The sequence below is a fragment of the Rhagoletis pomonella genome, unplaced genomic scaffold (assembly GCF_013731165.1).
Source record: "Rhagoletis pomonella isolate Grant_MI unplaced genomic scaffold, Rhpom_1.0 Rhpom_scaffold_00001, whole genome shotgun sequence".
Lineage (NCBI taxonomy): Eukaryota > Metazoa > Arthropoda > Insecta > Diptera > Tephritidae > Rhagoletis > Rhagoletis pomonella.
In genome coordinates, this window is record NW_023458555.1 from 47,765,091 (window position 1) to 47,776,741 (window position 11,651).

Consider the following 11,651-nt stretch of genomic DNA (forward strand, 5'->3'; position numbering starts at 1 on the left):
AATATATATCATATTTCTCTAATCTGGCTACTTACATAAAGTTGTTTTACTGACGCCGCCATTTTCAATGTAAAATGAATTTCTGCAACTTGCTGACGATGGGGGTAGTTAAACGGAACGTTATCTTTCCACAAGCAATTAAAAATTAAACAAAATGCGCCAACCACAGTACACACTAGTAGTGAGCGATATTTCACTACCGGTAATTTTATCACTGATTTAAAAATCGTTTATCTAGTGACGTGCTGAATTGTCGGTACCCAATACTTCCTCTTCGGTACCCGATACCGATTCTTAACATTAAACCTTCGCCTTTATATGCATTTCAAGTCTAGCATGGGTAGGCTTTAGATTGGTAACCCCGGAGTACAGCAATAAGGAAAATATGGGCGGAAATCTTTAGTTATTTGCCGGTTTTTTTTGTGGAGTGGGAGCGAAGGGGGAGGGGGTATGAAGTGCTGTGTGTTAAATTGCGACAGCCGTCAAGGCGCAAGATGCGTAGATGCAAGTGTAGCGCTAGGACGAATCGCTGCATTTTGTGTACATAGGGCACGGGAAAGCCGTTCCCGAAATGTTTCTTTATTATTACATTAACAGCATTTCCTCACAATGATTTTGCTTCTGCTCCAAGCAGCCTCCATTAGCAAGTTAACTATTCAATCCCGCTGAGATGCTGCCGCAGTTTTTTGCAGCAGCCTTAATTGCAAAGCAATGGAGTGCACTAAAACGTTTGCTGAAGCAGCCTCAATTGCAAAGCAAAGGAGTGCACTAAAATGTTACCTATTCTCTAATAGATTAGGTGAAAAATGCAATATTTTCGCATTTAGCAAAATTAAAACACGTTTTTCGCTGTAAAGTGAACTGTTTTGGCAGTTTCAACTCGTTCTTCTTTTCGCTCTTTTCTTTGTTTACTTGTGGTACACAAATGTCAACGCCCTGGACGGCGCAATCTTGTATTCTATCATTCTTGGCATTTACCGAGGGAAATTGAGCAGTTTGAACTGGAATATAACCCAACTAACGGAATCTGTGGGGTTTTAAATAAAAGAAATTATCATAAGGTGGTTATCAGGCGAAAGAAGGGGGGCTGGAACACCTTTCGCAGGGAACACCTTTCTGTGTAGGTGGCCTTCGGCCGCACTTAGGGACTATAACCCTCACAAAGTAGGATTATCTTCCTGTTTTGCGAAGAAAAGGAGCTGAACACCTTTTGCAGAGAACACCTTTGTATATTTTTAATGCATACTGGGTTATATCCCATCTTCTTTTGTCTTTCATTCTTTTGCATATTTTGGAGTTTGACAGCTGAACTCCGCCATTTAATTTGAATATGCAACCAAAGTCAGACGCGTGATTTTGAAGGTGTTTTTATTTAATTTGGTTAATATTAAAGTCATAAAGAAAGTTATAAATAATCGAGTAAAGTGTAAATTGAAGGGGAATATAAAAATATATTGGTGAAGTGGCTGCTTTAAGGAGAATAGGAGTGATAAATGTACGCTAATTTCCGAATTATACAAAAAGGCCATATTTCAAACCGAATTTGCAAATAAATTAGTGACCAAAAATTACAAAAGTGGGTTTTAAAATAATGTGTAGACCCTTGACTAGAAGTGTGTACAAATTTTTTTTGGATCGGGTCACCCCTTTGGACACAATACCTCGAAATAGACCGGCAACGTACTAAAGAGTACCTTATATGGGAGGTAGAGGGGGGTCTAATAATTCCCTGTATGAATTTTCAAAGCGCGCCACCTTATAGTTTTTAAGGAATTTGTTATTAAAGTTTGTAATTTTAACCAACTTGTATGGCACTAATTTACAATACATAATGCACTTTCTACTAAATTTACACGTTATTTACACTTTAGAGTGTGCACGATGAAACAAATAAATACTTTTAGAATATTACAACTATTTCATCAAAAATTGATTGTTGTTTAATTATTAGTTGCGATTCCGTACGAGTCCGGACTAGTCAGAATCAGTCAGATTTTACTGGAAATATCCCGTACTCGGTTCTCTGACTATTGAGACTATTTTCGTTGGTAAATTCTGGTAAATGTGTCAAACGATCAGCTGTAGTGTGTTTGGCAACCAAATTGTAAACAAAAGAAAAGTGCACTCTGCTAATTCATGTTGAAAAGTATTAAATTACTTGTATAAGTGGATTCTAAAGAATTTGAAAGTATTTTTAGTTATTTAAATGTGTGAGCTGAGTGTGTTTACATACAAAATAACCAAAATTTACTACCAAAATTTGGAGGTTATGTTGAAGTTGACAGAAGTTACCATTTTTTACTAGAAAGCGATCCCGTACTTTTCAATGTTACTCTCTCGCTCTGAGCGAATTTTTATTTTTTGACAGTTTTACTAGTCCGAGTCCGAGGAATACGGGATTGCAACTATTATGAGAGTACATTCAGATTATTTGCAAATGACAGCAGGACTGTGTTCTTCTTCTTCTTCCTTTTTGGCGCTGTAACCGCCTAAGCGATTTTGGGCGAGTTTAGCAAAGCACGCCAGTGTTTCTCCTCTGTGTCAACTGACGCCAAGTCCTTCTTCACCTGATCTTTCCATCGCAGTGGGACCTCCCTCTTCCTCTGCTACCACCAGCGGGTTCCGAGTTGAATACTTTCAGAGCTGGAGCGTCGGTTTCCATTCGAACGACATGACCACGCCAGCGGAGCCGCTGTATTTTAATTCGCTGCACTATGTCCATATCATTGTAAAGCTCATACAGCCAGTGCACGGACTTTACCACTTTATTGGTAAATCTACCAACTTTTTAGCTGTATTATATTTTCTACAATTTTTATAAACAAAGGATAAAATTCTACCAACATTTTGCCGAAAGAAATCAAGAATATTTAAATAAACATACATATTTTGTCATCGATCACACCTTAAATAGAAATGAAAAGTTAACTTTATAAGTGCAAAAAATCACGGTCTTTGGTCAAATTTGAGCTCCTGTAACTCGATGAAAAAAATGTTTTTCAGAAAGATCATCTCGTTATTTAAAAGTACTACTCCTCCCCTCCAAAATTCATTTTAAAGCTTTAAAAAATCTTCATTTGCCACCGAGAAGTCGTCTGTTGAATTTACTGAGTTTAGTTTTCTGCGGCTATGCACGTCATACAGATATTACGCCGCTGATATTGTTACGCTGTGATGATAATGTTTCTTTTATAAATTCTACTAACTTCTACCATTTTTTGTATGTAAAATTTACCAACATTAATTTTTTCGAAGTCCATGCACTGCATACAGCTCATCGTTCCATCGTCTGCGGTACTCGCCGTCGCCAACGCGTAAAGGCCCGTAAATCTTCCGCAAAATCTTTCTCTCAAACACTCCAAGAGCCGCCTCATCGGATGTTGTCATTGTCCATGCTTCTGCGCCATATACCAGCACGGGCATGATGAGTGACTTATAGAGCGCGGTTTTCGTACGTCGAGAGAGGACTTTACTCCTGAATTGCCTGCTCAGTCTAAAGTAGCACTTGTTGGCAAGAGTGATTCTGCGTTGGATTTCAATGCTGACATTTGTAACTGTCAACAGTGACGTGGTTTGATGACAGGAGATACTTTGTCTTGTCCTCGTTTACCAACAGACCCATTCGCTTTGCTTCTCTATCCAACTTGGAAAGGCAGAACAGACTTCGCGGTTTTTGTTGCTGATGATGTCGATGTCTTGGGCATAAGCCAGCAATTGCACGCTCTTATAGTAAATTCTTCCTGAGCGGTTCAGTTCAGATTAAAGAAGTCACATGAAAGGGAGTCGCCCTGTCTGAAACCCCGTTTTGTGGTGAACGGCTCGGAGAGGTCTTTCCCAATTCTGACTGAGCTGGTGCTATTGCTCAACGTCATTTTACACAGCCGTATGAGTTTTGAGGGGATGCCAAATTCAGACATAGCGGCGTATAGGCAACTCCTTTTAGTGTTGTCAAAAGCTGCTTTAAAGTCGACAAATAGGTGGTGAGTGTCGATCCTTTTCTCGCGGGTCTTTTCCAAGATTTGGCGTATTGTGAATACCTGGTCTATGGTGGATTTTCCAGGTCTAAAGCCACACTGATAAGGCCCAATCAGTTCACTGACGGTGGGCTACAGTCTTTCACACAGTACGCTCGATAAGACCTTGTAAGCTATGCTTAGAAGGCTGATCCCACGGTAGTTGGCGCGAATGGCGGGGTCACCTTTCTAGTGGATTGGGCAGAGCACACTTAAATTCCAGTCGTCGGGCACGCATTCATCTGACCATATTCTGCACAACAGTTGATGCATGCACCTTATCAACTCCTCGCCGCCGTACTTGAATTGCTCAGCTGGCAGGCTGTAAGCTCCAGCGGCTTTGTTGTTTTTCAGCCGCATTATTGCTATACGTACCTCGTCATAGTCAGGCAGTGGAACGTCGACTCCGTCATCATCGACTGCGTGCTCGGGTTATTCTTCTCCACAACTTCCCTTGCTGCTACCATTTAGTAGGGCGGAAAAGTATTCCCTCCATAATTTAAGTACTCTCTGGACATCAGTTACTAGGTCGCCTTTATTGTTCTTACAGGAGTACGCCCCGGTCTTTAAACCTTCCGTAAGTCGCCTAACTCTCTGGTAAAATTTTCGGCTATTCTTCCTGTCTGCAAGCATTTCAAGCTCTACGCACTCACGTATTTCGGCCTCTCTCTTCTTATTGCGGCAAATACGTCTCGCTTCCTTCTTCAGATCCCTATAGCGGTCCCACATAGCGCACGTTGCCCCCGATCGCAGCGTGGCCCTGTAGGCGGCATCTTTTTTCTCTGCAGCTTCCTTACACTCCTCATCGTACCAGTTGCTCTTTCGGGCTGAAATCCGACTACTTCTTCGGCGGCGGTACTTAATGAGCGGGAAATGTGGTTCCACTGCTCGCATATGTCGGTTTGTTGAAGAGTGCTCTCTGAGACCAGGTGTGAGAGTCGAGTAGCGAAAGTGCTGGCTGTCTGTTATGATTGAAGCTTTTCGACGTTAAGCTTTCCTTGCATATTTGGGCTCACATTTTTTGCTGCACAGAGGCATATCTTGGCTGCAACAAGGTAGTGGTCCGAGTCCGTGTTTGGGCCTCGGAGTTTGCGTACGTCTAAAACACTGGAAGTGTGCCTTCCGTCTATCACAACATGATCGATTTGGTTTCTCGTTTTTTGATCCGGAGACAGCCACGTAGCTTGATAGATCTTTTTATGCTTGAACCTAGTACTGCATACTATCATGTTTCGGGCCCCGGTGAAGTCGATCAGCCTCAATCCGTTATCGGACGTTTCGTCGTGGAGGCTGAATTTTCCGACGGTGGTTCCAAAGATCCCTTCCTTGCCCACCCTGGCATTGAAGTCGCCAAGCACGATTTTGATATCATTACGGGGGCAGCGCTCGTACGTGCGCTCCAAGCGCTCATAGAATAGATCCTTGGATGCCTCATCCTTCTCTTCCATCGGGGCATGGGCGCAGACGAGCGAGATGTTGAAGAATCTCGCTTTGATGCGGATTGTGGCTAGACGCTCGTCCACCGGGGTGAACGACAGTACTCAGCGAGGGAGTCTATCTCCCACCACAAATCCAACTTCGAATTTGCGCTCCTTTACATGGCAGCTGTAGTCGTCGCAAGGCCCCAGACATTGCTTGCCTTGCCCCGTCCAACGCATTTCTTGGATGGCGGTGATGTCAGCTTTTGTCCTAACGAGGACATCAACCAGCCGAGCACCAAGGGTGGAAAGTAGGACCAAAATAAAATACGATAAGGTTCTTTTTCTCAGATTTAAATAAATATTAGGGATATTGGGGTCATATTCCCCTCTTTTCCGGCAACACAGAAAGGAGAATTCTACGTTTTGAGGGTTATAATCCCTAAGTGCGGCCGAAGGACGCCTAGGCAGAAAGGTGTTCTATGCAAAAGGTGTTCAGCCCCCCCGGCCCCCACCCCTTCTTTGGCAACACAGAAAATAAAATTATACGTTGTGAGGGTTATAATCCTTAAGCGCGGCCGAAGGCCGCCTACGCAGAAAGGTGTTCTCTGCAAAAGGTGTTCAGCTCCTTTTCTTTGACAACACAGAAAGGAGAATTCTACGTAGTGGGGGTTATAATCCCTAAGCGCGGCCGAAGGCTGCCTACGTAGAAAGGTGTTCAGCCCCTAATCACCCTACTATTTATTTTAATCTGGACAAAATAACCTTATCGTATTTTCCTTTTAATCGTATTTTCTCTTGGTCTTACTTTCCACGCTTGGTTTTAGATGTGGCAACACAGTCCTGCTGTCATTTGCAAATGTTCTGCATGTACTCTCAAAATAATTAAACAACAAAGAATTTTTCATAAAAAGGCTGTAATATACCAAAAGTATTTATTAGTTTGATCGTGCAGTTCTTGGGATTTCCCAAATATTCTCGGGCTCGTATCGCTGGGTTGTTAAATAAATGCTCAAGATGACCAAATAGTAGTACAATCAACTTTATTGTACAACAAACAATTTACAATACTCGCTAATACAGTAAAAACACTCTACTATACTTGTTAAAGCAATAACAACGCTTTACTAAACTTGTTAACACAATTAAACTTATAGCTTGCTTATTCGCAACTCACTTCTCTGCTCACTTTACTTGTAGCTTGCTGACTTGTAACTAACTGCCATACCTAAACAAAAGCGTTGGGCGGAGCGGTTTCTGACGTTAGCGTTAGCGCCGAAGTGCCATACCTAGACAAAAGCGTCAACGCTACGTCAAATGCAGAAATAACACCAACAATAAGCATAGGTTTGTTTGTGTGTAACACGAAAATGACAGTTTCGCCCTTTTCTGCAGCTGAAACGCCCTGTCAAAATCGGATTTTCCAACCGCTCAGCGTTGACGCTGCGTTGTTTCGATATGCTTCATACAAAGCCAGACAACGCTGACGCTTTTGTTTAGGTATGGCAGTAACCCACTTCGCTGTGGCGGCGCCCTTATATACCTGCGCTCGTACTTCTGGCAACTCTAGAACGTTCTGAAGTTTACCGCTCATTCTCTTTCTCTCGCTGTTCGCAGTGTCATCCAACTTGACGTTTCTCTTTGTGGAACATTCTACGTCATTCCTCGAACATTCTGCCTATTTCTCGTTGTTCGCTTTGCGTTGCCGCAGTATTCGTCACAATAACAACATAAAATGTTATAACTTCACGTGAAACTGGGTTAACATTATAATATTCGTACAATAGTGACAAATTAAATGTAAATCGAATGCAAATTGAAGTTTGCAGGTGATTTTATTCATGAAAGTGAGCAGAGCACACTAGCAAAATCTCGCTACCGAAATTGCAATTCATCTTTAGACATACGGTAAAACCTAAATTACCTTTTTCAGTGTACGACGCAGAAGATGGAGGATGGTTCCGAGCGCAGAAGTGGAAAACTTTTGACTGCCATTCACCTGGGAGTGGCCAGAAGCGATTCTTGTGCGTACGGTTCAAATCGCAGCTCACAACGTCCGGATATTTATATCCACGTATCCTCTGGGTAGCAACCAAACACCCGTTTGGGAGCGAGCTAAAGTGAGAAGGCGTAAAACTTCGCGTGCGCTGGGTTTGGGTCCCGCCACGTTAAAACCCCGCCCAATGAAAAATTCCAACAAGCCTCGGATTAGACCCCCTTTTTCTGATGACGACCACGGCAAACGTATAAAGGACTATGATTTAAGGGTATGCACCTGGAATATCCGGACCCTTAATGGGGAAGGTGCCTCTGCCCGGCTGGTTGATGTCCTCGGGAAGGCAAAGGCTGACATCACCGCCATCCAAGAAATGCGATGGACGGGGCAAGGTAAAGTAAGCGTGAAGCCTTGCGACGTCTACTACAGTTGCCACGTAAAGGAGCGCAAATTCGGTGTTGGATTCGTGGTAGGAGAGAGACTCCGTCGCCGAGTACTGGCGTTCACCCCGGTGGATGAACGTCTAGCCACAATCCGCATCAAAGCTAGATTCTTCAACATCTCGCTCATCTGCGCCCATGCCCCGATGGAAGAGAAGGATGAGGCGTCCAAGGATCTCTTCTATGAGCGTTTGGAACGTACATATGAGCGCTGCCCCCGACACGATGTCAAAATCGTGCTTGGCGATTTTAATGCCAAGGTGGGCAAGGAAGGGATCTTTGGCGCCACTGTCGGAAAATTCAGCCTCCACGACGAAACGTCCGATAACGGACTGAGGCTGATCGACTTCGCCGGGGCCCGAAATATGGTAATATGTAGTACTAGGTTCCAGCATAAGAACATCCACCAAGCTACATGGCTGTCTCCAGATCGAAAAACGAGAAACCAAATCGATCATGTTGTGATAGACGGAAGGCATGCTTCAAGCGTTTTGGACGTACGTACACTCCGAGGGCCAAACATCGACTCGGACCACTATCTTGTTGTAGCCAAGATACGCACCCGCCTCTGTGCAGCAAAAAATGTGCGCCCAACAATGCAAGGAAAGCTTAACGTCGAAAAGCTGCAATCACAACAGACGGCCAATTTATTCGCCACTCGACTCACACACCTGCTCTCTGAGAGCACTCTTCAACAATCCGACGTACGCGAGCAGTGGAACCACATTTCCCGATCATTAAGTACCGCCGCCGAAGAAGTAGTTGGATTTCAGCGAGCCCGAAAGAACAACTGGTACGATGAGGAATGTCAAGAAGCCGCAGAGAAAAAAGATGCCGCCTACAGGGGCACGCTGCGATCGGGCGCAACGCGAGCCATGTGGGACCGTTATAGGGAACTGAAGAAGGAAGCGAGACGTATTTGCCGCAATAAGAAGAGAGAGGCCGAAATACGTGAGTGCGAAGAGCTTGAGATGCTGGCCGACAGGAAGAACGCCCGAAAATTCTACCAGAGGGTTAGGCGACTTACGGAAGGTTTCAAGACCGGGGCGAACTCCTGTAAGAACAACAATGGCGACCTAGTGACCGATGTCCAGAATATACTTAAATTGTGGAGGGAACACTTTTATAACCTACTGAATGGTAGCAGCGCTGAAAGTAGTGAGGAAGACGAACCCGAGTCCCCAGTCGATGATGATGGAGTAGCTGTCCCACCGCCTGACTATGACGAGGTACGAATAGCGATTACGCGGATGAAAAACAACAAAGCTGCTGGAGCTGACGGCCTGCCAGCCGAGCTATTCAAGTACGGCGGCGAGGAGCTGATGAGGTGCATGCATCAGCTCGTATGCAGAATATGGTCAGATGAACGCATGCCCGACGACTGGAATTTAAGTGTGCTCTGCCCAATCCACAAGAAAGGCGACCCCGCCATACGCGCCAACTACCGCGGAATTAGCCTTCTAAGCATAGGTTACAAGGTCTTATCGAGCGTATTGTGCGAAAGACTGAAGCCCACCGTCAACGAGCTGATTGGACCTTATCAGTGTGGCTTTAGGCCTGGAAAATCCACCATAGATCAGGTATTCACAATACGCCAAATCTTGGAAAAGACCCGCGAGAATAGGATCGACACACACCATCTATTTGTCGATTTCAAAGCCGCTTTCGACAGCACGAAGAGAAGTTGCCTTTATGCCGCGATATCTGAATTTGGTATCCCCGCGAAACTAATACGGCTGTGTAAAATGACGTTGAGCAATACCACCAGCTCCGTCAGAATAGGAAAGGACCTCTCCGAGCCGTTTGATACCAAACGAGGTTTCAGACAAGGGGACCCCCTTTCGTGTGATTTCTTTAATCTTATGTTGGAGAAGATAATAAGAGCCGCAGAACTGAACCGCTCAGGCACAATACTTTATAAGAGCGTACAATTGCTGGCGTATGCCGACGACATCGATATTATCGGTAAAAACAAGGGCTACGTCTGTTCTGCCTTCTCGGGATTGGATAGAGAAGCAAAGCGAATGGGTCTGGTGGTGAACGAGGACAAAACGAAGTATCTCCTGTCAGCACATAAACAGTCAGAGCATACGCGTCTTGGCACCCACGTCACTGTTGACAGTTACAAGTTTGAAAAAGTAGACGACTTCGTTTATTTGGGAACCAGCATTAACATCAATAATAACATTAAACTTTACTTAATTTTTGTTGTCTTGCAAGCATATATGCAAGCATATTTACCAATGTTTTATTTCTTATCTAAGCGCATAAAATGGATTTTTTCTTGCTTATTTTCTTCGGCCCTGCTGACAATCAGAAAATAATTCAAAGTAATGCAACACCAGAAACTGTATTTATGGGGAATAAGTGTCTGGACGATGGGTTCAGGATTATGGCAGCCCTACACTAGATTTAAGCACAAAAAATCTGTTGCTATAGTATTGTACTATAGCTTTTATTAAACTTTTTTTTTGTGGTGGTAAACAAATATTATGTAAGTATTTAAAACATTTTGTTGAAATAATTATATTATAGCTATAAAGCACTAGCTGGGTGGCTCAACGTATAAATTGGTTTCCGTATTTTAAAAACTGCATTTAACAGTCAAGAGAAATTCAATTGTTGTACTTTGCTTTTCAAAATCCACAACTTCATAAGTATGTTTACGGAATAAGTAACTTTACGATTATACGTACATGATAAATAATGAGAATTCAATGAGTTAGAACCCTTTAAAAAATTTTCCGAGTGATCAGAATTTATGAGTCTAAAATGAGTCTTTCTTTCGTCAGAAAATGATTCTGATACCAGTCAACCTGACTGACTCATTTTGGAATATTTTGTGGAGTCATAAATTTTGAGTCGAACAAAAGTAACAAAGTTCACGTAGACGTAAAATTTTATTAATAATCAGAATTATAAAGAATATTTGTTTTTAAGACTCGAGAAAAGCGTCTTATTTCAGGCTCTAATATGACTCCTAACTTGGACTCGTATTGGCGTGTCTTTTTAAGAATGGAAATATCGACGGCTTATATTCAATACTCTCTAACTGCAATTTTCACAAAATCTACTTTGTGATGTTAGAACCAAAATGTATTCAACAAAGTGTGATTGATTTTGACATTGCTCTTATAAGGTCGGTGTTATGCAGACAAACTTTTGTTTGCCAAATTAAATGGCGGCTGCTCGGAGGTGGTTATGTCGAGTTTGGTACAGGGTTGCACGTTCATTATGGTTTTCATGGCTATTGCCAACACGAAATGAGAATTTCAGATGTACATAACGCGCACAATTAATATATTTTTTATGATATCGTATAGGCAATAAACTGTGACCTAATCTTTGAAGCTCCTACAGCATAAATTCAGTTCCCAGGCTTTCGGTATCACGGCAATTTTTGTGTATAGCAACAATTGTCTAAAATTTTTGTATATGACAACACCGAATTTGCTGCAGTTTGACCAAACAAAATTAGTTTGTTGTGAGAGTCGCCAAACTCGCTCTCTCCGAGTTTGCTGCAACAACAATTGCACGCAGTTTGCCAAACAAAATTTCTGCATAACACCAACCTAATAGGCTGTTTTTGCTTACGCGTAAAAGCACATTTAGCGCATTTAGCTCTAAATGTACATTTATCCATACAAAATTCGTCACCTAAATGCAACTCCATTTTTGCATTAAGAATCTAAATGCTAAAAGCAACCCTGTGATCTTCCAAAATTTCCACGATTCGAACATGGTTTAAAGAGAAAAAGTGGCAACATTGCTTTTTCGAGTATAC

General features: G+C 42.8%; 1 protein-coding gene across 3 annotated transcripts in view; it reads right to left on the reverse strand.

The window, feature by feature from the left end:
- LOC118745247 (terminal uridylyltransferase Tailor-like) overlaps positions 1-223 on the reverse strand; it is a 2,748-nt gene extending 2,525 nt beyond the window's left edge. Inside the window, exon 1 of one of the 3 annotated variants that reach the window (XM_036478790.1) lies at positions 55-223. Coding sequence is in view for 2 of the 3 variants with exons in the window: in XM_036478777.1 (XP_036334670.1) it covers positions 36-62 (27 nt within the window). In the remaining variant the exon portion in view is untranslated. Of the gene's footprint in view, positions 1-5 lie in introns of all 3 variants that reach the window. The other 2 variants (XM_036478784.1, XM_036478777.1) reach the window with 2 other exon arrangements.
- Between the last annotated feature and the right edge of the window lie 11,428 nt (positions 224-11,651).